The 27,562-nt window shown below is 33.7% G+C and overlaps 1 protein-coding gene across 1 annotated transcript in view; it reads right to left on the bottom strand.

Annotated features, from left to right (window-relative positions):
- LOC131989106 (SH3 domain-containing protein 19-like) overlaps positions 1-27,562 on the bottom strand; it is a 48,901-nt gene that overhangs the window by 18,981 nt on the left and 2,358 nt on the right. Inside the window, exons 2-7 of the mRNA XM_059354288.1 lie at positions 16,848-16,884; positions 10,113-10,153; positions 8,923-9,004; positions 5,978-6,113; positions 3,124-3,310; positions 576-1,294 (exon numbers count right to left, since the gene is read on the bottom strand). Of these exons, the coding sequence (XP_059210271.1) occupies positions 576-1,294; positions 3,124-3,310; positions 5,978-6,113; positions 8,923-9,004; positions 10,113-10,153; positions 16,848-16,884 (1,202 nt within the window). The remainder of the gene's footprint in view (positions 1-575; positions 1,295-3,123; positions 3,311-5,977; positions 6,114-8,922; positions 9,005-10,112; positions 10,154-16,847; positions 16,885-27,562) is intronic.

The raw sequence follows: 27,562 nt of genomic DNA, 5'->3' as shown, positions 1-27,562 counted from the left end.
TTTTGTGTCTTTTTTTGTTCATGTTGTGTCTTTTTTTAGTCATTTTGTGTCTTTTGGTGTCTTTTTTTGGTCATTTTGTGTCTTTTTTTCATTTTGTGTCTTTTTTTAGTCATTTTGTGTCTTTTTTTTGTCATTTTGTGTCTTTTTTTGTCATTTTGTGTCTTTTTTTGGTCATTTTGTGTCTTTTTTTGGTCATTTTGTGTCTTTTTTGGTCATTTTGTGTCTTTTTTTGGTCATTTTGTGTCTTTTGGTGTCTTTTTTAGTCATTTTGTGTCTTTTTTTGGTCATTTTGTCTCTTTTTTTGTCATTTTGTCTCTTTTTTTTTGTCATTTTGTGTCTTTTTTAGTCATTTTGTGTCTTTTGGTGTCTTTTTTTGGTCATTTTGTGTCTTTTTTTAGTCCTTTAGTCCAACATAAAATGTGATTTTGAAACTGTTTTTTACTTTCAAAACACTATCATGTTCAATAAAGAATTTTAAATGCTGGTATACATATATATATATATATATATATATATATATATATATATATACACTGGTATATATAGATTCCACTTTTTAAGGTTTTTCAGAATACCTTGCTGGACGGTTTGGATGCAAAGTTTTTGGGTTTGGGGGCGACGGTGGGTGGGACGGATTTGGCCGGTTGGCCCTGGAGGCGCGGGCGCGGCCGGGGTTCAGGTCTTTTTGTGGCGACAAACTCGTCTCCACAGCTGGAATCAGCCGCCGCCACCTGCTGCTGCTGCTCAAACGCTTGTATCCTCGCTCTCAGGGTCGCCATGTCCTCCTCCTCCTCCTCCTCCTCCTCGCTCTGTGATTGGCTGTGCCCGCTGCTGTCGCTGCGGCGCTCCGGGAAGCCCCAGTCGTCGGCGCTGAAGGCCTCTAGCAGCTCCTGCAGGTACTTGCCCTGACTCACAGCGGCGTTAGCGTTAGCGCTGGCGTTGGCGGCGGCGAGCGTGGCCGAGCCGTCCTCACGCAGCTTCACCAGAGTCTGGACTTTGACGTCGCTGCAGGTCGCCGGCGGCGCGCTGAGCCGGGTGCGCGGGCGGGGGCGGGGCCTGGGGCGGTCCACGTTAACAGCAGCAGCAGGACCCTGATCCCATTGGTCGGTTTGAGCTCCGGAGGTCGAGGTCAAAGGTGAGCAAAGGTCGGAGAGGAGGTCGCAGCACTGCGTGGAGGCGGCGGTGTGAGTGCTGGACAGCGTTGATTGGCTGCTGGAGATGGTGATGTCATCAACGTGAGACGACTTGGGAGGGTGAGGGTGAGGCGGCCGCGCTGGTCTCACTGGTCTTCTCACTGCACATAAACACACAATTAAATGTATATATATGTACACTACCGGTTTTTCAGGGAACAAGAAATGGGTTAACAACTTAACTCTATGGAGTCTTGGGCTATTTTGTACATTTTTGAATTCTTTTCATGTCTTTGTAAGTCATTTTGTGTCTTTTTTTGGTCATTTTGTGTCTTTTTTTGTCATTTTGTGTCTTATGTGTCTTTTTTTTAGTCATTTTGTGTCTTTTTTTGTCATTTTGTGTGTTTTTTTGGTCATTTTGTGTCTTTTTTTAGTCATTTTGTGTCTTTTGGTGTCTTTTTTTGGTCATTTTGTGTCTTTTTTTGGTCATTTTGTGTCTTTTTTTAGTCATTTTGTGTCTTTTGGTGTCTTTTTTTGGTCATTTTGTGTCTTTTTTTGTCATTTTGTGTCTTTTTTTGGTCATTTTCTGTCTTTTTTTAGTCATTTTGTGTCTTTTGGTGTCTTTTTTTGGTCATTTTGTGTCTTTTTTTGTCATTTTGTGTCTTTTTTTTGTCATTTTGTGTCTTTTTTGGTCATTTTGTGTCTTTTTTTTAGTCATTTTGTGTCTTTTTTTTAGTCATTTTGTGTCTTTTGGTGTCTTTTTTTGTCATTTTGTGTCATTTTGTGTCTTTTGGTGTGTTTTTTGGTCATTTTGTGTCTTTTTTAGTCATTTTGAGTCTTTTTTTGGTCATTTTGTGTCTTTTTTTAGTCATTTAGTCCAACATAAAATGTAATTTTGAATCTTTTTTTTACTTTCAAAACACTATCATGCTCAATAAAGAATTTTAAATGTTGCAAATGTGCATTAATTTCAGAGTACACTGAGACATGAAACTGCATCATTTTCAATTAAATTCTGGAAAAGTTGGTGTGTTATAAAACTTTTGACCAGTAGTGTATGTGTGTATATGTATGTATTTTTATTTTTTATATAATCTATACTGCCCTACAAAGTCTAACTGCAGTAACTACATTTTTGGTCAAAATTGAGTTATAACTAAAAATGAACTCCTTGATGTCTGTTTTATCTTGTGACAAAGTTTTAGATTTAAATTTTGCTTTATTTCAGAGAAGTAATGACATAAAAACCACAAAATACAACTCAAAACCAAAGCAGTAACTGCACTTACTACGTTCTGCTTTGGATATATATACTAATTTAAACATAAAAATAATATAAATTATATGTTTATTTGAAAGGGAAATTATTATCTAGACAGTGATGAAGCTAAAAAGTGAGATAAAATTATATTAAGACTAAAATACAACATTCCATTATAATATTAAGTCTAAAATACACAAATCTTTGAATAGAGTTTATAAAAAAAATAATTTGTAAATGTTTATTCCTGAAAACTAAATATAAAATCTGAAAGAAGACAACAGCATTGTTGTTACTGCACTCTGTTTCTGCATTACTATTAGAACATTTTACAGCAATGCAGTAACTACGTTTTTGGGGTCAAAGGTCAAATATATCATCATGATTTTTTAGCATAAAAATTACATCATCAATACATGTAGAAATAGGTGTCATATCACTTATCTACCTATAACACATTTGGCTGGCCAGTTAAAAAACGTTAAAAAACTAAATCAGTTTTTCTCAGTTTTACCTTTTGCGTAGTTACTGCAGTTAGACTTTGTAGGGCAGTATACCTATATATATACTGCATTTTTATACAATTCATTCCTGTATATATTGCAAAGTGTTATACTGGTATATATAGATTCCACTTTTTAAGGTTTTTGTAAAATAAATAATAAAAGAAATTCTTTTTGCGTTTTTCTTGAAAGTTATTCTTGAAAGAGTGAAAGAATGTCCTCTCACCCTGAGGGTCCGGGGGCTCCGGGGCTGATCCTGGGTCAGTCTGGGTGGCGATGGTTATAGTAGAGGCTGGACGTGACGAGGCTGAGGAGGAGGAGGAGGAGGAGGAGCAGGAGGACGGAGGAGTCGGAGGAAGGAGAAACTGCTCCTGCGTCTTCTCTCTGATCACCTCCTCGTAGGACGGAGGCGGCTGAGGAGGAGGAACGACAGAAATGTTAAATATTCTAATAGATTGTAGCCTTAATATCAGGGATCCAGCAGTTTTTGTTCATTTACTCCAACTTAACTGATTGTAGGGTAATTAAAGTAAAAGAGAATAAAGCTTCTTTTGTGTTTTATTTAAAACCGTGCCAATTCCTTCTTATAATTAAGAATAATTAGACCGCATTTATTGTTTTGTAAAGTATTTATTGACACATTCACTCTAACTCTAAGTATTGTTTAACAGAAACATACAATGAAAATAATAATAAGGATAATATTTATTAAATAAACCTATTCCAAAAACTAGAGCCTGATAGATACAGTCATGGAAAAAATTATTAGACCACCTTGTTTTCTTCAATTTTTTTGTTTATTTTAATGCCTGATACAACTAAATGTTCATTTGTTTGGACAAAGATAATGATAGCTGATAAGAGTTTAATTTAAGAGCTGATATCTAGACATTTTCCATGGTTTTCTTGATAATTATTTTGGTTATTATCAATAAAACCATGGAAAATGTCTAGATATCAACTCTTAAATTAAACTCTTATTAGCTATTTTTGTTGTTATCATTATATTTGTCCAAACAAATGCACCTTTAGTTGTACCAGACATTAAAATGAACAAGAAATTGAAGAAAACAAGGGTGGTCTTATCATTTTTTCCATGGTTTTCTAAAAATGATTTGGGTTATTATCAAGAAAACCATGGAAAATCTCACTCATTGATTCTTTACTAACTACAGTTCTCTTTGGTGAAACTTTCAGCAACACCAAACTCTCTCTCGCTACCAAAATTTCAAAAAGCACAGTGTCCATTTTTTAATTCTTTTCAGGTCTTTTTTGGTCATTTTGTGTCTTTTTTTAGTCATTTTGTGTCTTTTGGTGTCTTTTTTGGTCATTTTGTGTCTTTCATGGTCATTTTGTTTCCTGTTTTTGGTCTTTTTGTTTCCTTTTTTGGTCATTTTGTGTCTTTTTTTGTCATTTAGTGTCTTTTTTGGTCATTTTGTGTCTTTTTTGGTCTTTTTGTTTCCTTTTTTGGTCTTTTTGTGTTGTTGTTTTTGTCATTTTGTGTCTTTTTGGTAATGTCTAGATATCAGCTCTTAAATTAAACTCTTATTAGCTAGTTTTGTTGTTATCATTATATTTGTCCAAACAAATGCACCTTTAGTTGTACCAGACATTAAAATGAACAAGAAATTGAAGAAAACAAGGTGGTCTAATAATTTTTTCCATGGTTTTCTAAAAATGATTTGGGTTATTATCAAGAAAACCATGGAAAATCTCACTCATTGATTCTTTACTAACTACAGTTCTCTTTGGTAAAACTTTCAGCAACACCAAACTCTCTCTCGCTACCAAAATTTCAAAAAGCACAGTGTCCATTTTTTAATTCTTTTCAGGTCTTTTTTGGTCATTTTGTGTCTTTTTTTAGTCATTTTGTGTCTTTTGGTGTCTTTTTTTGGTCATTTTGTGTCTTTTTTTTGGTCATTTTCTGGCTTTTTTTAGTCATTTTCTGTCTTTTTTTAGTCATTTTCTGTCTTTTGGTGTCTTTTTTGGTCATTTTGTGTCTTTTTTTAGTAATTTTGTGTCTTTTGGTGTCTTTTTTTGGTCATTTTGTGTCTTTTTTAAGTCATTTTGTATCTTTTGGTGTCTTTTTTGGTCATTTTGTGTCTTTTTTTTGGTCATTTTCTGTCTTTTTTTAGTCATTTTCTGTCTTTTTTTAGTCATTTTCTGTCTTTTGGTGTCTTTTTTGGTCATTTTGTGTCTTTTTTTTGTCATTTTCTGTCTTTTTTTAGTCCTTTAGTCCAACATAAAATGTGATTTTGAATCTTTTTTTTACTTTCAAAACACTATCATGCTCAATAAAGAATTTTTAAATGTTGCAAATGTGCATTAATTTCAGAGTACACTGAGAAACAAAGGGTGGTCTTATCATTTTTTCCATGGTTTTCTAAAAATGATTTGGGTTATTATCAAGAAAACCATGGAAAATCTCACTCATTGATTCTTTACTAACTACAGTTCTCTTTGGTGAAACTTTCAGCAACACCAAACTCTCTCTCGCTACCAAAATTTCAAAAAGCACAGTGTCCATTTTTTAATTCTTTTCATGTCTTTTTTTGGTCATTTTGTGTCTTTTTTTAGTCATTTTGTGTCTTTTGGTGTCTTTTTTTGTCATTTTGTGTCTTTTTTTGGTCATTTTGTGTCTTTTTTTAGTCATTTTGTGTCTTTCATGGTCATTTTGTGTCTTTTTTCTGTCATTTTGTGTCTTTTTTGGTCATTTTGTGTCTTTCATGGTCATTTTGTGTCTTTTTTCTGTCATTTTGTGTCTTTTTTTGGTCATTTTGTGTGTGTTTTTAGTCCTTATGTGTCTTTTTTGGTCATTTTGCGTCTTTTTTTTGTCATTTTGTGTCTTTTTTTGGTCATTATATTTCCTTTTTTTGGTCATTTTGTGTCTTTTTTTTGTTATTTTGTGTCTTTTTTGGTAATTTTGTGTCTTTTTTGGTCATTTATGTATTTTTTTTGGTAATTTTGTGTCTTTCTTGATTCTTTACTAACTACAGTTCTCTTTGGTAAAACTTTCAGCAACACCAAAATCTCTCTCGCTACCAAAATTTCAAAGAGCACCGCCCTTCTGACGGGGTTACCTGTATGGATGGAGGGATTGTGGGTCCCCAGATCTGCGCTGCAGGAGGAGGTGGAGGAGGGAACCCTCCAGAGGCTCCGGGGAACCAGGAGGTGGAGGCCAGCGGCTCCGCAGACAGGATGGTGATCTCTGGACGCCTAGAACCACAGAACCAGGATCCAACAACACCAGGTCAGAAACAGCAGAGAGGACTTCATGTAGTTAAATTAACTAGAAACAACTTGAGTCCAAAGTCAACAAGTCATTAAATCAAATCTATAATAAAATTAAGTGGATTTCATGTTTTCACTTGATAAACTACTTTTACTTTTAATTAATTAAAGTGATTTTGTCAACTGACAACAAATTATGCAAAACATAAAGGGGAATTCCTGCATAAAATTGTAGATTTTACACACATGATGGATCTTTATCACGCATTAAATTCTCAATTTGAAACACACACCAAAAATACTAAACCCCCAGAATGCAACATCAATCAAGAGGGATGTAAAAATAAATAAATAAATAAAAATAGTATCCTTAAAAATAACTGAAGAATAATAAATTATAATAAATAAATAATAACAACCAATAAAAGGAAAGCCAAATAACAAAAACATTTAAAATACATTCCTTGAACAGTAAAATAAAAAAAATTAAAAAAACAATAATAAATTATTTTAAAAAATAATGTATTTTTGTGCTAAACAATCCTACTATATACTTTACATTTAACCGTAGAAGTCAGAAGAAAATCAAATAAATATATAGTAAAAAAAAAACTACATAAACTGAAATAAAAATGAATAAAAATCATGCTTAATAAACAATATAATAAAGAATAAATCATACAAAATTGGAAAAAATAAATGATCAGAAAGAAAGTCAGAAGAAAAGTCAGAAGAAAATCAAATAAATAAATAGTTAAAAAAAACTACATAAACAGAAATAAAAATGAATTAAAATTATCCTTAACAATAAAATGTAAAATCAAGAATAAATCATACAAAATTAGAAAAAATAAATGATCAGAAAACACTTCAAACATTTAACCAGTAATGTTGAGCTCTGTATTTTATTTTAAGTTAAACCAAAGAAGTCAGAGGGAAATCAAATAAATGGGGAAAACATTTATGTAGTTCCTTAAAAGTGATTAAGCTGAGGATATATTAATGAACAAAAAATGTATTTAGTTAATTTTTTGCTTAGGTTGGGGTAGCAGTGGTGTTTGTATGATTTATTCTTTATTATATTGTTTATTAAGGATGATTTTTATTCATTTTTATTTCTGTTTTTTTAAAATGTATTTATTGCTGCTAAAAAAACCCCAATAAATACATTTAAACTGTTTTATGTGATGTGTAATAAATATTTATTCTGGTTCAAATCCAAGAAGTGTGTTAGTGTGACGCAGGAGGCTGAGAGTGAATCCAGAAACTCTCCTAATATCACCTTTATTTACTGTAAACACCAGTGGTCACGGTCGGCTGTTGACTACAAATATTCTCTTTTTAACCGACTCGACACAATACATGAAAGAGCATCGACATCAAATTCAACAACAGAGCAGAAGTTGGTTTTTCCCCAAAGAATTAAACTGTTTAAAAGTAATTATTATCATTCATTCTTTCAAAATTATTTTTATGGGATTTTCCTTGGATGCATAATTATTATTATCAGCTGTCAGAGCTCACATCAGTTTATCCAAAACAAGTTATAGTCAAAATATACAAAAACAAAACAAATAGAAAAAAACAAAAACAAATAAATGAATGAAGATAACCATATAAGAGAAAATTATAAAATAATTAAAAATAGAAAAATAAATAAATACATAATAATAATAATAAAAATTGAATAAGAGGAAGATAAGACAACGCTATTATTATCATTCATGATAAATATTTCAACTTGTGTATATCATTTACGCATTTTTTTCTAAATTTGTTTTCATGTTTTTACATTTTTTGTTCTCTTTTCTATTTTTTTATTCCACTAAGAATGCTGTGTGACTGGGATGAAGGATAAACATGACTTTTTTTTATTTTTTTAATTAATTAATTAATTAATTAATTTATTTATTTTTTATTTTTTTTAAAACACCAAAGTTATAGTCAAAATATACAAAAAACAAAACAAATAGAAAGAAACAAAAACAAATAAATTAATGAAGATAACCATATAAGAGAAAATTATAAAATAAAAATAGAAAAATACATAAATACATAATAATAATAAAAATTATGTGTGAATGGGATGAAGGATAAACATTACTTTTTATTTTTATTTTATTTTAATTTATTTTTTAAAACACCAAAGTTATAGTCAAAATATACAAAAAACAAAACAAATAGAAAAAAACAAAAACAAATAAATTAATGAAGATAACCATATAAGAGAAAATTATAAAATAAAATAAAAATTGTGAAATGACGTAACGTGAAATGACGTAACAAACAACAGACAGGTGTACAGAGGCATCACAGGTGTATGTGTGTGTGTGTGTGTGTGTGTGTGTGGATGAGGGGCAGATGCTACGACATATATATAAAAATATATAACATGGCTCATTTATATGTATCACACAATGAAAATAAATAGGCAAACAAAAGTAATTATTATCATTCATGATAAATATTTTGACTTGTGTATATCATTTACGCATTTTTTTCTAAATTTGTTTTCATGTTTTTAAATTTTTTTGTGCTCTTTTCTGTTTTTTTTATTCCACTAAGAATGCTGTGTGACTGGGATGAAGGATAAACATGACTTTTTTTATTTATTTATTTATTTTTTTATAATTTAGCGTTGACTTTTAGGTGTCATATTTTGGGAAAATTTTTTGATTTGTACCGATAGAGAAAATGATTGAATTTGAACATTCAGTAATCTTTATTTGCACCTGCTGCATGTTGATTTAGCCTCATAAAACTTTTATATTTTGCAGTAAATGATGCGTCTTACCTCCTGTCTCTGTCTCTGTCTCTGTCTCTGTCTCGCTCTCTGTCTCTGGACGACTCAGACAGAGACGTTGTCCTGGTGGAGGCTGAAAGAGACACCAAACAATATAGATTATTTAACACAGGGGTGGGCAATTAATTTCCCCAAGGGGCCACATGACCAATACCACGAAGGTTGCAGGTTCCGGACCAAAACTCTGAACTAAATTCTGCTCAATATTAATGTAATCGCTTTATAAAACACAGTAAATTATCTGGTTTTGAGCTGCTACTGATAGGAACACATGTTATGATGAGACTGTTAATGTGGAGTAAATCAAATATAGCAGTAAAAAGTATTAAATACTCCAATCACTATATCACTTTAACATTTATTTTAAACACAACTGTAAATGACCTTTATCAAGGTTCCTATTGGTGTTTTTGTTCCTGGTTGGGCTCTAAAAGACAGTTTAAAGAGGAAATAAAAGATGTAAATGGTGGAAGTGAAGTAGTTAGGAGGACGATGTGACTACAGGAAGTGATCAGTAATAGTTCAGTAAAGACGTGATGCAAGAAGTTGAGAGATGTTTGAATCACACTTACACTTTGGTTTCACACGAGGCACCAAGTATTATATAGCTTGTTTTTCATGTTTGTACATTTTTAAGGTGTTTTAAAATGTTGTGATGCTTTTATTTTGAAAAGGTGCCCTCCAGTGTAAAACGGGTGCATTAATTTTGAAAGGTAGTGACCGGAAATAACCGGTAGAATGGTTAAATGAAAAAACGAACGGTAAATAAGAACGAGTGCGTAGTAATTCATATAAAGTTGATATAAAGTATGAAAAAGGCTTCTATAGTGGCTGACTGACAGGACACAAGGTTTGTTAACGTTTATTTTCTTCTGTCATATATATTAGTGGCTATATTTGTTGTCTTAACTATAGTAAGAGTGCTTGTTAGCTCTAGTGCTAATGATAATGTTTGCTATTTTTTTCAAAATAAAAGCACTGCGGTTATATTGATTTCTAATTTCTGGGTAACCTCACGCGGGCCGCCCAATGCCCAGCTCTGGTTTAGTGGCATTAGAAAGTGCGAGAGGATCCCAAATTTTGGCTTTTACTGCAAAAATCTTGTGCTAAACCTGCTGCTGTCCCAGTGGAAAAGAAGAAAAGAGTCCAAGAAGAAGAAGAGCTGGAGGCTGGTTACTCACTTCTTTTGATGGCGGCTCTGATGGAGGAGAGAGGGCCCTGGCTGCAGAGAGAGAAAAGAGAGAAAAAAGGAAAACATGAGTCACATTATTCACCTCTGCTGCTCCTCCCTCCTCTCTTCTCCAGTCACAAACGCTGCTCTGTCCTGACCACTGCTCAGTTTCAACAGGGTTTATTTCACCTTTTTAACATTTCCTTTCTGTGTGAGCTCCACGTTCAGACAGCTGAAGGTACGATGGTAAACTCCAGAGCACGTCAACTTATTAAAACGTTTTGTCTTTAGAGGTGACAGGATCAGCTCACTTTGTTCTGAAATGCTGCTTTATGTGTAAATGTAAATACACTACTGGTCAAAAGTTTTAGAACACACCAACTTTTCCAGAATTTAATTGAAAATGATGCAGTTTAATGTCTCAGTGTACTCTTAAATTAATGCACATTTGCAACATTTAAAATTCTTTATTGAGCATGATAGTGTTTTGAAAGTAAAAAAAAGATTCAAAATCACATTTTGTGTTGGACTAAAGGACTAAAAAAAGACACAAAATGACCAAAAAAAGAGACAAAATGACAAAGAAGACACCAAAAGACACAAAATGACCAAAAAAAGAGACAAAATGATAAAAAAGACACCAAAAGACATCAAGACACAAAATGACGAAAAAAAGACACAAAATGACAAAAAAAGACACAAAATGACGAAAAAAAGACACAAAATGACAAAAAAAGACACCAAAAGACACAAAATGACAAAAAAAGACACAAAATGGCCAAAAAAAGACACAAAATGACAAAAAAAAAGACACCAAAAGACACAAAATGACGAAAAAAAGACAAAATGACTAAAAAAAAAGACACAAAATGACTAAAAAAGACACAAAATGACCAAAAAAAGACACAAAATGACCAAAAATCAACACTAAAAGGTTAGTATCGGATGAGATACTCATTTGAAACAGTATCGATACAAACACGAGTTTTACAACGTTTAAACGAACAACATGGCAGGTGCTGCTGCTGAGAGCCTTCTTTAAAACGTAAAAGAAAGCTAGAAAAAGCTAGAAAAGCTACAAAGTCAATTAGCACAACAAACAAAACATCTGAAGGACCGACAGCCCCGTGTGTTTATGGGGTTATTTGGAAATGTCCGTAAAGTTCCTGTTTCAACAACATAATCCTCTTTTTAACCAAGGCAGTTGGAGGGCTGGTTGCTGGATCTCCAACCTGTTCTTCAACAGCCAAACAACCAGTTATCGACCAGGAAAACTGGTTCCAGAGCGGCACCAAGTCTTTGCTGGTGTCGAAACACGAAACTGCTTATGTCAGAGGCTGAAGACGGAGTTATCTGACCAACAGGACCAACCAAAACCTCCATCATTCATTTTATTTTATTTGTTTAACTGCGATGTGATTGATACAGGCTCACATTAGCTCTCATCAAAGACTAACATTAACACCTTACGTTCAGTATTGATAAGAAGAAGAAGAAGAAGAAGAAGAATTGGTAGAAGAAGAAGAAGAAGAAGAAGAAGAAGAAGAATTGGTAAAAGAAGAAGAAGAAGAAGAATTGGTAGAAGAAGAAGAAGAAGAATTGGTAGAAGAAGACCCTGCTCACTGAACACAATCTCACACGCACAGTTCAGATCATACAAAAAAGAAAAAATTACCTAAAAAAGGAAACAAAATGACCAAAAAAGACACAAAATGACAAAAAAAAAACACACAAATTGACCACAAAATGATCAAAAAAACACACAAAATGACCAAAAAACACACAAAATGACCCCCCAAAAAAGACATTAAGTGACCAAAATGACTAAAACACATGAACACTTTAACACAGTGGAGACAGAGCTGACTTCCAAAATGATTTGGGGACCTCCAGAAATCATCTCACGACCCCAACTGGGGTCACACTACCACTTTTGCAGCTGCAATGATTTGCATGTACTCCTATGAGAAGACGAGCAGGTAGGATATGTTTCTGTGATGAGGCCTCAGATGGACACAGTTAAAAGCTGCAGTCATTTGAAATATAAATGAATAAAACAGTAAGAAGCCAAAAGCCCTGAGACACAAACAGGATGTTTGAGTCTGTTTAACGAGCCCTGAACGCCACGTAACGGAGGCCTTTTACAATCTGACAAAAAGAAACTAATGTCGGAAGAAGAAGAAAAACAACCAGACTACATTTCAGCTAAACAGTTTCTCTCTTTGTGCTTTGTAAAGGATTTTGTTGGAAGCACTTTTTGCTAAATTCCCAGAGAGAAAACAGCCCAATCGGAGACGTTTCAGGAGCTGCAGTCCTACTTTGTCTTATCTAAAGAGTGGAGTGGTTGTTGCTAGGCAGGATAGGAACAAACAGACTCACCCAGCTGACAGAAGGAGGTCAGACGTCTGTATTTCTCTATCTCACTCCGTCTTTTCAGTCTGTTTTCTTTGTCTCTGACCGCCTCTCTTTCTCTTTCTGCCACCGAGCTGCTAACCATGAGCAGACACACACATGACTCACCCCTGACACTGCCCAAACACACACACACACACACACACACACACACACACACACACTCAAAACTTTACTTTAAACACTGATGGAAAAACCCTCCTCTTTCCAAGGGTTGGACGAAACAAAAACAGCTGTTAAATCAGCTCCATGGTCATTTTTGGGGCTGGAGTTTGTGTTTTTTGTCAAGTCAGAGTCGCTGATACTGTCCCTCTTTGTGGAAGTCATTTTTGTATATTTTTGGCCGACATTTATGGCTTTTTCCCTTTTCCCATTACGTCATTTTTGGGGTGTGTGCGACTGATGGTCCAGCAGAGAGCGAGGCAGCAGGAAAAGTGACTCTTGGTGTCGTGAAAATGGGGAAAAGATAATCAGACTTAACATAACATAACATAAACAGGGGAAAAAGTTTTAAAAATGTCTATTTTTTTTTTTTAGCACTTATTACTTTACTTAATTACTTTACTTAATTACTTAATTATTAAAAAAGACACAAAATGATTTAAAAAAGACACAAAATTATAAAAAAGACACAAAATTATTTAAAAAAAGGCACACAATTATTTAAAAAAGACACAAAATGATTTAAAAAAGACATAAAAGGATTTTAAAAAGACACAAAATTATAAAAAAGACAAAATTATTTAAAAAAGACACAAAATTATTAAAAAAGACACAAAATTATTTAAAAAAGACACAAAATTACCAAAAAAAGTAATTAAAGGGACCATCCACACACAACGCAACTCTTTTTGCACAACTGTTTTTTATTATAAATATTTAACCTGTGGTTCTGTTCATTTTTACATGTTGCATTTTTCTTGTTAATAAAAATATTTCAGTTAAATTTTGGGCTCTTTGTTTTTATCCTTGTGGTATCGAAAATGGTATCGAGTATCGAATATTTTCCTGAGTATCGGTATCGAGTTGAACATTTTAGTATCGTGACAACCCTAATTATTCAAGCTCTGAGAACGAGTTGTAGCCAAAACATGTCAGAAATTATATTATATTATATTATATTGGGGAAAAGTTGACCCCTTATGTGCATAATTAGGAAGAAAATGCCCCCAAAAAAGGGTAAAAATGTGAATTATTAAATTTAAAAAAATACTTTAATGTTAATAAAAGATGAATCATGAATTAAAAATAAATATAAAATAAATATAATTAAATGCAAAGACAAATAAATGCATTTAAAAATTAAGAAACAAAAAGAAAAATATTAAGAAACTTAACTTATTTTTTATTTAAAAAATAATAATAAACAGAAGGGATAATTAAAGTGGAAAGTAAATAAATTAGGGAGCTAATACAGGTAAATATGTAAAGCAAATGAAAACAACAAGTATTAATTATCATTTTTTTATTGATATATTAATACGTAGATTAAGAAGTAAGAAAGTCTTTCAGGAAAAAAACAGCAGATTGTGGCTTTTAATTTGAAGCAGCTGCAGGAAGTGTTAAGTCACACTTATTGTGAAAAGCTTTGCTTGGCTAAAACATCATTGATGTTGGAATTTGTCCTACATTTATTTATTTATTTATTTTAAATCGCAGCCGTCTTTGACAGCAGAACAGCTTTAAAACACATGTTCTGGTGAAGAAGAAGAGCTGAAAATAAATCCTCAAACCTGCAAAAAAATGAGGAAACTAATGAGGAAAGTCTCTGCAAAACACATGAAAGCTGATTTTATTGAATATTAACTTTAACACCACAAATTGCAAAAAAAAAAAAATAGTCAAAAATAATTAAATACAGACTAATATGAGCAATCTGCTGTTTTTTAGTGTTTTAGGGGCTTTTAGATGTTTCACAACCTTCTTCGCTTTAGTTTCTCTTTTAAGTGAAATAAACTCAAACTGAGGCTCTGACACACACACACACACACACACACACACACACACACACACACACACACTAACACACACACAAACACACACACACACTAACACACACACACACACACACACACACACACACTATCACAAACACTAACACACACACACACACACACACACTAACACTAACACTAACACACACACACACACACACACACTAACACTAACACACATTAACACACTAACACACACACAAACACACTAACACACACACATTAACACACATTAACACACTAACACACACACACACACTAACACACACACACTAGCACACACACACACTAACACACTAACACACACACACACACACATTAACACACTAACACACACACACACATTAACACACACACACACACACATACACACACTAACACACACACACACACACACACACACACTAACACACACACACTAGCACACACACACACTAACACACACACACACACTAACACACACTAACACACACACACACACACACACACACACACACACACACACACACACACACACACACACACACACACACACACACACACACACACACACTAACACACACACTGTCTCACACACACACACACATACACTAACACACACACACACTAACACACCACACACACACACACACATTAACACACACACTAACACACACACACATTAACACACACACCACACACACACACACACTAACACACCACACACACACACACATTAACACACACACTAACACACACACACACACTGTTTAAACTCTGTGACTTCTTCTTAGTTGCCATGCCAACCAGCCAACAGCCAACATAGTTTCAGGAGTGTGTCAGAGCCGGAGACCAAAGGGAGAAAAGTAGCTCCTGTAAGTCTGGAGGACAGAAAATAGTCCTGAAACTGAAAACGTTTCCTGCAGGTTTTTTAGAAGTCGTTTTTGTTTTTTCACCGTTAATTGTAGAGAGAAACTGTAGAAACAGACGTTATCGTCAGAGTTTGACCTTTCCGTCGGTCCTTGAACACATCATCATGTCATTGAAACTTTTCTGCACAAAGACAGTTGTTCCCACTTCTAGCCATGATTGTGCTGATTCCACAGAGCTGCAGGTCTTAGAGATTTATAGAGATTTTATCTATTGCAGTGAAACACAAGGACACAGAGAGGAGAACGGAAAAAGAGCAAAAAAGACACAATATGACCCAAAATAAGACACAAAATGACCAAAAAAAGACACAAAATGACCAAAAAAGACACAATATGACCCAAAATAAGACACACAATGACAAAAAAAGACACAAAATGACCCAAAAAAAGACACAAAATGACCAAAAAAAGACACAAAATGACCAAAAAAGACACAATATGACCCAAAAAAGACACAATATGACCCAAAAAAGACACAAAATGACCAAAAAAAGACACAAAATGACAAAAAAAGACACAAAATGACCAAAAAAGACACAATATGACCCAAAATAAGACACAAAATGACCAAAAAAAGACACAAAATGACAAAAAAAGATACAAAATGACCAAAAAAAGACACAAAATGACCAAAAAAGACATTAAATGACCAAAAAAAGACACAAAATGACCAAAAAAGACACGAAATTACAAAAAAAAGACAAAATGACCAAAAAAAAGACACAAAATGACCAAAAAAAGACACAAAATGACCAAAAAAGACACACAATGACAAAAAAAAAGACACAAAATGACCAAAAAAAAGACACAAAATGACCAAAAAAGACACAAAATGACCAAAAAAGACACAAGAAAAAGACACAAAATGACAAAAAAAAAGACAAAATGACCAAAAAAAAGACACAAAATGACCAAAAAAGACACAAAATGACAAAAAAAAGACACAAAATGATCAAAAAAAGACACAAAATGACAAAAAAAAGACAAAATGACCAAAAAAGACACAAAATGACCAAAAAAGACACAAGAAAAAGACACAAAATGACAAAAAAAAAGACAAAATGACCAAAAAAAAGACACAAAATGACCAAAAAAGACACAAAATGACAAAAAAAAGACACAAAATGACAAAAAAAGACACAAAATGATCAAAAAAAGACACAAAATGACAAAAAAAAGACACAAAATGACCAAAAAAAGACACAAAATGACCAAAAAAGACATCCTGAAACGGCTTGTTGGGGTTCAGAGAGTTAAACACAATCAGAACCGCTGATCAAGCAAATCCACTTCAAAAGATCTCTGAACCACCTGGATTTAAACATCAAACAAACCCTGTTGGCAGAAATCTCTCTCTCTCTCTCTCTCTCTCTCCATGTGGGTCACGTTAAAAGTCAAAGACAAAGAGCAGAAATAGAAAGCTCTTACCTGTGACGATGCTCTGGTTTACGTCTGTCAGGACGACCTGAGAAGAGAAAGAGGAAGAGACGCTGTTAGGCATTTAATGCACCATTCCTGGACTCTTTTATTCCCATTTTCAAACTTCATTTTCTATATTTTCTCTGCCTGCCTCCCGGTCTAACAGCCCAAAATATACTTGGGCTGCTCCAGACTAGACTCTCCTGTCCAGATGACACTTTCCATGAATAAAAGTAACCCGAGGCAACCTCAAACTGGATTTAGAATGAAGTAATGGTCAAATACAGCTACATATTTAGAAACTGGAGAAACATAAGGAAACAGTGGTCACATAGTTAGCTCATGCTTCATTGTTGTCTGCACTTTTTATTTAGTTTGCAACAGTTTTAGTTAGCATTAAAGTGTATTTTGGTCATATCGTGTCTTTTTTGGTCATTTTGTGTCTTTTTATGGTCATTTTGTGTCTTTTTTTGTGTCTTTTTGGTCATTTTGTGTCTTTTTTGGTCATTTTATGTCTTTTTTTGGTCATTTTGTGTCTTTTTTGTGTCTTTTTGGTCATTTTGTGTCTTTTTTGGTCATTTTGTGTCTTTTTTATTGTCATTTTGTGTCTTTTTTGTCATTTTGTGTCTTTTTTTGGTCATTTTGTGTCTTTTTTGGTCATTTTGTGTCTTTTTTTGTAATTTCGTCTTTTTTTTGTAATTTCGTGTTTTTTTGGTCATTTTGTGTCTTTTTTTTGGTCATTTAGTTTCTTTTTTGGGATTTTCTGCAATTGTGTATTCTCGTTCATAAGGTTGTTGAGAGGTTGTTCAGCATGAGAAATAAATTCAATTCAATATCTGATATCTTTTTTATTTTGAATTAAGACAGTTTAGTTTAAAACAGAACTCTTATAGGGCTGCTTTCTGAGTGTGTTGTAGTCTGTGTCTGAGCATGGAGGCCAACCAGGAAGTGCATTAAGCTGCATTCTACTGAAAATTCCAGCAGGGGGCGCTAAGTTTGGCTGCAAAAGAAATCTGCCCATTCATTTCAGTGCTAAATTTGAAAACTTCTCACTTGATTTATTACCTCAGAATTTTTTTTCAGGACAACACTATGGTCTCAATCACTAGTAAAAAATCTTCTTCAAGACAATTTGATGTTAATAGTGCTAATAATGGCCCCATTTAGAAGAAATTAGAAGATAAAGAATCGTATGATTTGGGGCGGGGCTACCTTTGATTGACAGGTCACTAACAAGGCGAGAACAATGCGTATCCACGGCAACGTGTCAATAAAGTTATATATAACGTTATATAGATAGAAAAGAGGACGTTTAGCAGTTTGGTCTCATAACTTTGACCCTTTCACTGTATTTTCACTTAATGACAGTTTATTTGAACGTTTTGTTCATTAAATGTCTTGTTCAGCGTTTGGTTGGACTAACAGACACTCCAAGGAGTCGCTGCTCAGTTTTCTGAGGTAAGAAAGATACATTTTGTTTTTGTTTTTTGCTAGCCAAAACTAACATCCCAGTTAATGCTCCAGGTAATGCTAACAGTAATTAGCAGCAGCTTCTCTCAGTCAGGTTGAGGTGTAGAGAGGCTGTAGTCAGTGATCAGATCCCTCTCCTCCTCCACAGTCCAAATATGGTCATGCTTCCTGTATCAGAAACAAGATGGCGACGAGTGTAACGCTGACGTCACGGTGACTACATCCATTATTTATATACAGTCTATGGATGTAGTCAAGTCACCAAAGAAGAGTCTGAGTCGAGTCCAAGTCACCAACAACATGATGTAGAAACAATTTCTCACCTAATTTTTTATTGTGTAATATTCTAAAAAAAAACAGTCTCACCTTTTTGAAGAGAATAACTCCTTTTGCCCATTTTTCATCTACTTTTTTGTTGTTAAATTAATTCTCTACTTAAATCAGTTTAACAACAAAAAGTAATAAGTGCTAAAATAATATTTTTCTATATATTTTTAGACAAATTGTCAGACAATATTCTTGTTTTATGGTCTTCATATGCATCTGCATCACTTGTATTTTTGTCTGCTTGCACTGCTATTGTTTATCTGATTTTTTGTATTTTATCTTTTTGTCAAAAATTAAAGAAATACACAGCAGAAGAAGAACTGAAGAACTGTCATGGCTGAGCAGACAGAAAATAGCGCCACCTAGAGAAACTACAGCCAAGGAAAACCTCAACAGGAGGAGGATGTTCTGCTCTTTTTTTGGTCATTTTGTGTCTTTTTTTGGTCATTTCGTGTCTTTTTTTGGTCATATTGTGTCTTTTTTGGTCATTTTGTGTCTTTTTTTGGTCATTTTGTGTCTTTTTTTGGTCATTTTGTGTCTTTTTTGGTCATTTTGTGTCTTATTTTGGTCATTTTGTGTCTTTTTTTGTAATTTCATGTCTTTCTTGGTCATTTTGTGTCTTTTTTTGGTCATTTTGTGTCTTTTTTTGGTCATTTGGTGTCTTTTTTTGGTCATTTTGTGTCTTTTTTTGTAATTTCATGTCTTTCTTGGTCATTTTGTGTCTTTTTTTGGTCATTTTTTGCCTTATTTTGGTCATTTTTTGCCTTATTTTGGTCATTTTTTGCCTTATTTTGGTCATTTTGTGCCTTATTTTGGTCATTTTGTGTCTTATTTTGGTCATTTTGTCAACAGGAGGAGGATGTTATCAACACTGATTGACAGATGATCTCTGCGACGTAGAGTTTAGAAACACAACCATGAAAAACAACAATGAAGATGAATAATAATAATACAAAGCATGAAGAACCAGCAGATTAACGCTTGAACCTCCAAATAAATAAATAAATAAAAGACAAAGAAAAGGTTCTTTCTCTCTGAGCTGGACTGAGTTTTTCTGCATGTGTGTGCATTTTATCATTTCCTACCTCCTTTCCTCTGTTTCTCTTCAAACCCCAAACTGACAACCAGGTCAGCTTCACTTCCTGTAGCGTCCAGAGAAACTACACGGTTGCAAAAAGCAAAACTCGCTATTCAAAAAACGCAATAAGTTTCTTTTCTATCTTCTTCTACTCCTCCCCCGACTCTCTCCTTCTCTCTGTCTCTGAAACTAACTGGACGGCCCATCTGTCCTGTCCAGCTTCCTGATTGGCTGAGAGCAAGCAGGAAGTGAGGCTGTGATTGGCTGCAGTGGGATTCTGCTCCAGTCATCAGGAGCTTTAACACTTCCAGATGTTTGTTTTTCCCTGCAGCTGCAGGCTGGAGCAGCGTTCAAACACGTCAAATGCACACCGCAGCAGATTTTATTCAGCCAGAGTCATCAGTTGGGTTTCTTGTTTGGCACCGTGGGGGGTCAAAGGTTACAAGACACGGGATCAGAGGGTTAAATTAGAGGGTTTAACCCTCTGAACCCCAGGTAGTTTCAGGCTGTTTTTTGCTCTTTTTACATTGAATCACTGTGTTCTTGTATTTCACTAAAATATCTGTCATTTTGTGTCTTTTTTTGGTCATTTTGTGTTGTTTTTTTGTAATTTCATGTCTTTTTTGGTCATTTTGTGTCTTATTTTGGTCATTTTGTGTCGTTTTTTTGTAATTTCATGTCTTTTTGTCATTTTGTGTCGTTTTTTTGTAATTTCATGTCTTTTTTGGTCATTTTGTGTCTTTTTTTGGTCATTTTGTGTCTTATTTTGGTCATTTTGTGTCTTTTTTTGTAATTTCATGTCTTTTTTGGTCATTTTATGTCTTTTTTTGGTCATTTTGTGTCTTTTTTTGGTCATTTTGTATCTTTTTTTGGTCATTTTGTGTCTTATTTTGGTCATATTGTGTCTTTTTTGGTCATTTTGTGTCTTTTTTTTGTCATTTTGTTTCTTATTTTGGTCATTTTGTGTCTTTTTTTGTAATTTCATGTCTTTTTTGGTCATTTTGTGTCTTTTTTTGGTCATTTTGTGTCTTTTTTTGGTCATTTTGTATCTTTTTTTGGTCATTTTGTGTCTTATTTTGGTCATATTGTGTCTTTTTTGGTCATTTTGTGTCTTTTTTTGTCATTTTGTGTCTTTTTTTGGTCATTTAGTGTCTTTTTTTGGTCATTTTGTGTCTTTTTTTGGTCATTTTGTGTCTTATTTTGTGTCTTTTTTTGGTCATTTTGTGTCTTTTTTGGTCATTTTGTGTCTTTTTTTGGTCATTTTGTGTCTTTTTTTGGTCATTTTTTGTCTTATTTTGGTCATTTTGTGTCTTTTTTTGGTCATTTTGTGTCTTTTTTTGGTCATTTTGTGTCTTTTTTTGGTCATTTTGTATCTTTTTTTGGTCATTTTGTGTCTTATTTTGGTCATATTGTGTCTTTTTTGGTCATTTTGTGTCTTTTTTTGTCATTTTGTGTCTTTTTTTTTGTCATTTAGTGTCTTTTTTTGGTCATTTTGTGTCTTTTTTTGGTCATTTTGTGTCTTATTTTGGTCATTTTGTGTCTTTTTTTGGTCATTTTGTGTCTTTTTTGGTCATTTTGTGTCTTTTTTTGGTCATTTTGTGTCTTTTTTTGGTCATTTTTTGTCTTATTTTGGTCATTTTTTGTCTTATTTTGGTCATTTTGTGTCTTTTTTTGGTCATTTTGTGTCTTTTTTTGGTCATTTTGTGTCTTTTTTGGTCATTTTGTGTCTTATTTTGGTCATTTTGTGTCTTATTTTGGTCATTTTTTGTCTTATTTTGGTCATTTTGTGTCTTTTTTGGTAATTTTGTGTCTTTTTTTTTGGTCATTTTGTAACTTTTTTTGTAATTCCATGTCTTTTTTGGTCATTTTGTGTCTTTTTTTGGTCATTTAATGTCTTTTTTTGTAATTTTGTGTCTTTTTTTGGTCATTTTGTGTCTTATTTTGGTCATAGTGTCTTTTTTGGTCATTTTGTGTCTTTTTTTTGTCATTTTGTTTCTTATTTTGGTCATTTTGTGTCTTTTTTTGTAATTTCATGTCTTTTTTGGTCATTTTGTGTCTTTTTTTGGTCATTTTGTGTCTTTTTTTGGTCACTTTGTGTCTTTTTTTGGTCATTTTGTGTCGTTTTTTTGTAATTTCATGTCTTTTTTGGTCATTTTGTGTCTTTTTTTGGTCATTTTGTGTCTTTTTTTGGTCATTTTGTGCTTCATTATTTGTCCAAAGTTTGTTGTATCAACTGAGTTTGTATGATCTGAACTGTGTGTGTGAGATTGTGTTCAGTGAGTGGGGGTCGCTGACAACATGCATGTTAAATTGGGGGTCGCGACTCAAAAAGGTTGAGAACTACTGCTTTAACCCTCTAAACCCCAACAAGCCGTTTCAGGACGTTTTATGCTCTTTTCACATTCTCCTCTCTGTGTTCTTGTATTTCACTACAATATATAAAATCTATAAATCTCTAAGACCTGCAGCTCTGTGGAATCAGCACAATCATGGCTAGAAGTGGGAACAACTCAAACATGTCTTTGTGCAGAAAAACACAATTAGAATGACAGAAATCAGGAAAAAAAGGAAAAACGCAAGTTGAATTTCTCGCATAAATTATTTCTTATTTTAATAAAATAAAATGTATATATAAACACCTTCCAAGTGCCTGCAAGTGTCATGAATATTGGGAAAAAAATGTTTTCTCCACATATTGTACATATGAAAGTATTATCATGTTTCCAGCCTCTCCTGTCCTCTCCTCTCTGCTCTGTGTGAACAGATTTTCAGTTAATGTTTGTCACTGAATATTTGAGTATAAATTCCAAACTAGGAACACATGCGAGCCTCAGTTTGTTTGTTCATTTGAAAATACTTTATTTGTACTATTCATTTAGTTATTTTGATGTGGAATTTATAAATATCTATTTTTACTTGAATGAAAAACAGTCCATTCTTTTTTAATAAAATTAATAAATCCAATGTGGCACTTAAAAGTGAACAGACGGTCTGTTTTTAAGTGCAAACTATTTTTATGAGTTAACTTAAAGAGACTGTGTGGTGATCTTTAAATTATGAACGTTGGTCATTCCCAAGATATCTGTGGTCTAAGGTTGCTTCTCAAAGCATAACAGGGAGACTTTCAAAATAAAAGCGCATATACACTACCGGTCAAAAGTTTTAGAACAGCCCAATTTTTCCATTTTTTTATTGAAATTCAAGCAGTTCAAGTCAAATGAACAGCTTGAAAGGGTCCAAAGGTAAGTGGTGAACTGCCAGAGGTAAATAAAAAAAGGTAAGCTGAACCAAAACTGAAAAATAATGTACATTTCAGAATTATACAAGTAGGCCTTTTTCAGGGAACAAGAAATGGGTTAACAACTTAACTCTATGGAGTCTTGGGCTATTTTGGCCATTTTTGAATTCTTTTCATGTCTTTGTAAGTCATTTTGTGTCTTTTTTTTGGTCATTTTGTGTCTTTTTTGGTCATTTTGTGTCTTTTTTTAGTCATTTTGTGTCTTTTGGTGTCTTTTTTTTATCATTTTGTGTCTTTTTTTGGTCATTTTGTGTCTTTTTTTGGTCATTTTATGTCTTTTTTAGTCATTTTGTGTCTTTTTTTGTCATTTTGTGTATTTTTTTTGTCATTTTGTGTCTTTTTTTGTCATTTTGTGTCTTTTTTAGTCATTTTGTGTCTTTTTTTAGTCCTTTAGTCCAACATAAAATGTGATTTTGAATCTTTTTTTTACTTTCAAAACACTATCATGCTCAATAAAGAATTTTAAATGTTGCAAATGTGCATTAATTTCAGAGTACACTGAGACATTAAACTGCATCATTTTCAATTAAATTCTGGAAAAGTTGGTGTGTTCTAAAACTTTTGACCAGTAGTGTATATGAAAACAGAGCTTGAGATGACGTTTTGATTTAGGCTGCATTTCCCAGAGCTGAGGGAGAGGCTGAAGACAAACAATTTGGAAACAACAAACTGGAGATGCCAGAGAAATTAATCACAGATTGTTGTTTGGATGCAGAGCAGAACCGCAGCGCTGCAATGCTGCACACACACACACACACACACACACACACACACACACACACACACACACACACACACACACACACACACACACACACACACACACACACACACACACACACACACACACACACACACACACACACACACACACACACACACACACACACACACACACACACACACACACACACACACACACACACACACACACACACACACACACACACACACACACACACACACACACACACACACACACACACACACACACACACACACACACACGTTTCCAGTGATTGCCTGCAAATGCTTTCCACGATTTCCAATAAATTCCCTGCATGTTGAAAACTGTTCTTCACGTTTGATATCTGATGGGAACTTGGTGACCTCAGCAGCTTGTCAACATCACATGCTGGAGTTTCGTACACAACAACAGCTGACGGAGCAACTCCAGCTCCCAGATCTGTGTTTTTAACATGTTTAAGCCTCTTTTCTTCTTCTAGGAGCATTAACAGCTCTGACAGGTGGATTTCTTTCTGGTTGGTTTTGTTCAGCAGTAAATATGTCTATGTGTGTAGCGATACATCGATATGTCACTTTATCTGTGGGCCATCCAACTTCATCTGTATGCGCTTTTATTTTGAAAGTCTCCCTGTTATGCTTTGAGAAGCAACCTAAGACCACAGATATCTTGGGAATGACCGTTCGTTTTTTCATTTAACCGTTCTACCGGTTATTTCCTGTCACTACCTTTCAAAATTAAAGCACCCGTTTTACACTGGACGACACCTTTTCAAAATAAAAGCATCACAACATTGTAAAACACCTTGAAAATGTACAAACATGAAAAACAAGCTATATAATACAAAAACATAAATATGAACCTTGCTAAAGGTCATTTGCAGTTGTGTTTAAAATAAATATTAAAGTGATATAGTGATTGGAGTATTTACTACTTTTTACTGCTATATTTGATTTACTCCACATTAACAGTCTCATCATAACATGTGTTCCTATCAGTAGCAGCTCAAAACCAGATAATTTACTGTATTTTATAAAGCGATTACATTAATATTGAGCAGAATTTAGTTCAGAGTTTTGGTCCGGCCCCTGCAACCTTCGTGGTATTGGTCATGTGGCCCCTTGGGGAAATGAATTGCCCACCCCTGGTTGAGAGGGTTAAAGGACTTGACTGAGTGATTATTGTGTCAGTATCAGTTCAAACAGGTGTGGTAATATTCCCAAACACACACCCAGCCCAGCGCCTGGAGGCCTGAGGTGACGGCAGCATCATCTGAGGGCTTTCTGTGGGATTATACTTCACTCTGACTCACACACACAAACACACTATTACAAGGAAAAACCTTGCAGAGTCATGTTAAATTATAACGTTGTGTTTCCCTGACTGAGACAGAGACAAAGCTAGAACATTAAACGAATGTCTGGAAGTCTTGGCACCGGCCCGCACCAACACAGTCAACTGGGAGTCTGTGTATTTATGCTGCATGTGTAAACTTTGACCCAACATGACACAAAAAGACCAAAATAAGACACAAAATGACCAAAATAAGACACAAAATGACAAAAAAAGACACAAAATGACCAAAATAAGACACAAAATGACCAAAATAAGACACAAAATGACAAAAAAAGACACAAAATGACCAAAATAAGACACAAAATGACCAAAAAAAGAGAAAATGACAAAAAAAAGAGACAAAATCACCAAAAAAGACACAATATGACCAAAATAAGACACAATATGACCAAAATAAGACACAAAATGACCAAAATAAGACACAAAATGACCAAAATAAGACACAAAATGACAAAAAAAAGACACAAAATGACAAAAAAAAGACATTAAATGACTAAAAAAGACACAAAAATGAACAAAATAAGACACAAAATGACCAAAAAAAGACACAAAATGACCAAAAAAGACACAATCTGACCAAAATAAGACACAAAATCACCAAAATAAGACACAAAATCACCAAAAAAAGACACAAAATCACCAAAATAAGACACAAAATGACAAAAAAAGACATTAAATGACAAAAAAAGACACAAAATTACCAAAATAAGACACAAAATCACCAAAAAAAAGACACAAAATCACCAAAAAAAGACACAAAATCACCAAAAAAAGACACAAAATCACAAAAAAAGACACAATATGACCAAAATAAGACACAAAATCACGTTAAGTCACGTTAAATTATAACGTTGTGTTTCCCTGACTGAGACAGAGACAAAGACGGAAGTCTTGGCACCGGCCTGCACCAACACAGTCAACTAGGAGTCTGTGTATTTATGCTGCATGTGTAAACTTTGACCCAACATGTCGTCTCGTGTTGATACAAGAATTTATGGCTGCGGGTTGAGGCAGGCTACACCCACAGCTCAAACTGCCTACCATTTGAATCTCTAATCAGCTGTTTCAGGCTACGTCTGTGTGCGGAAATGAAGTAATTTGTCAAATATTCTCAGGATTAGTTGATCTAATCCAATGAAATAGTATGTAGTATTTGTGAGCTTTCTCTTTTGAAAATTGTGCTGATATCTGACCATTTATTGTGTCGGTTTAGGGGTTTTGTATTGCCAAACAAAGCTTATGATAACTTCATATTTTGGTGTCTATGAATAGCTGTATAAGTCCTATGACATATTTTACAATTATACTACAAATATAACAGAAGTAGAAGAGCCTGAAGAAGTATTGGGGAGGTATTAAGTGGCTTTAAACTCACTCAAAGTACTACAAAAACACTGCAAAAGAATAAACATATATGGATTATATATTGTAGGTGTTTAGTGAGGGTTTTTTTGGAAATTGTGCTGATATCTGACCATTTATTGTTAGACAAAGCTTATGATAACTTCATATTTTGGTGTCTATGAATAGCTGTATCAGTCCTATGACATATTTTACAATTATACTACAAATATAACAGAAATGGAAGAGCCTGGAGGAGAACTGAGGAGGTAAAAGTACCCTAAAACTTGCCAAAAGTACTAGAAAAATACTGCAAAAGAACAAACATATATGGATTATATATTGTAGGTGTTTAGTGAGGGTTTTTTTTGGAAATTGTGCTGATATCTGACCATTTTTTGTGTCAGTTTAGCTTATGATAACTTCATATTTTGGTGTCTATGAATAGCTGTAGAAGTCCTATGACATATTTTACAATTATACTACAAATATAACAGAAGTAGAAGAGCCTGAAGAAGTATTGGGGAGGTATTAAGTGGCTTTAAACTCACTTAAATACTAGAAAAATACTGCAAAAGAATAAACATATATGGACTATATATTGTAGGTGTTTAGTGAGGGTTTTCTTGGAAATTGTGCTGATATCTGACCATTTATTGTTAGACAAAGCTTATGATAACTTCATATTTTGGTGTCTATGAATAGCTGTAGAAGTCCTATGACATATTTTACAATTATACTACAAATATAACAGAAATGGAAGAGCCTGGAGGAGAACTGAGGAGGTAAAAGTACCCGAAAACTTGCCAAAAGTACTACAAAAACACTGCAAAAGGATAAACATATATGGATTATATATTGTAGGTGTTTAGTGAGGGTTTTTTTTTGGAAATTGTGCTGATATCTGACCATTTATTGTTAGACAAAGCTTATGATAACTTCATATTTTGGTTTCTATGAATAGCTGTATCAGTCCTATGACATATTTTACAATTATACTACAAATATAACAGAAATGGAAGAGCCTGGAGGAGAACTGAGGGGGTAAAAGTACCCTAAAACTTGCCAAAAGTACTACAAAAATACTGCAAAAAAATACATTTTGGTAT

Source organism: Centropristis striata, chromosome 17 (genome assembly GCF_030273125.1).
Source record: "Centropristis striata isolate RG_2023a ecotype Rhode Island chromosome 17, C.striata_1.0, whole genome shotgun sequence".
In the NCBI taxonomy this organism is placed as follows: Eukaryota; Metazoa; Chordata; class Actinopteri; order Perciformes; family Serranidae; genus Centropristis; species Centropristis striata.
This window is presented reverse-complemented; position numbering and strand designations above follow the sequence as displayed.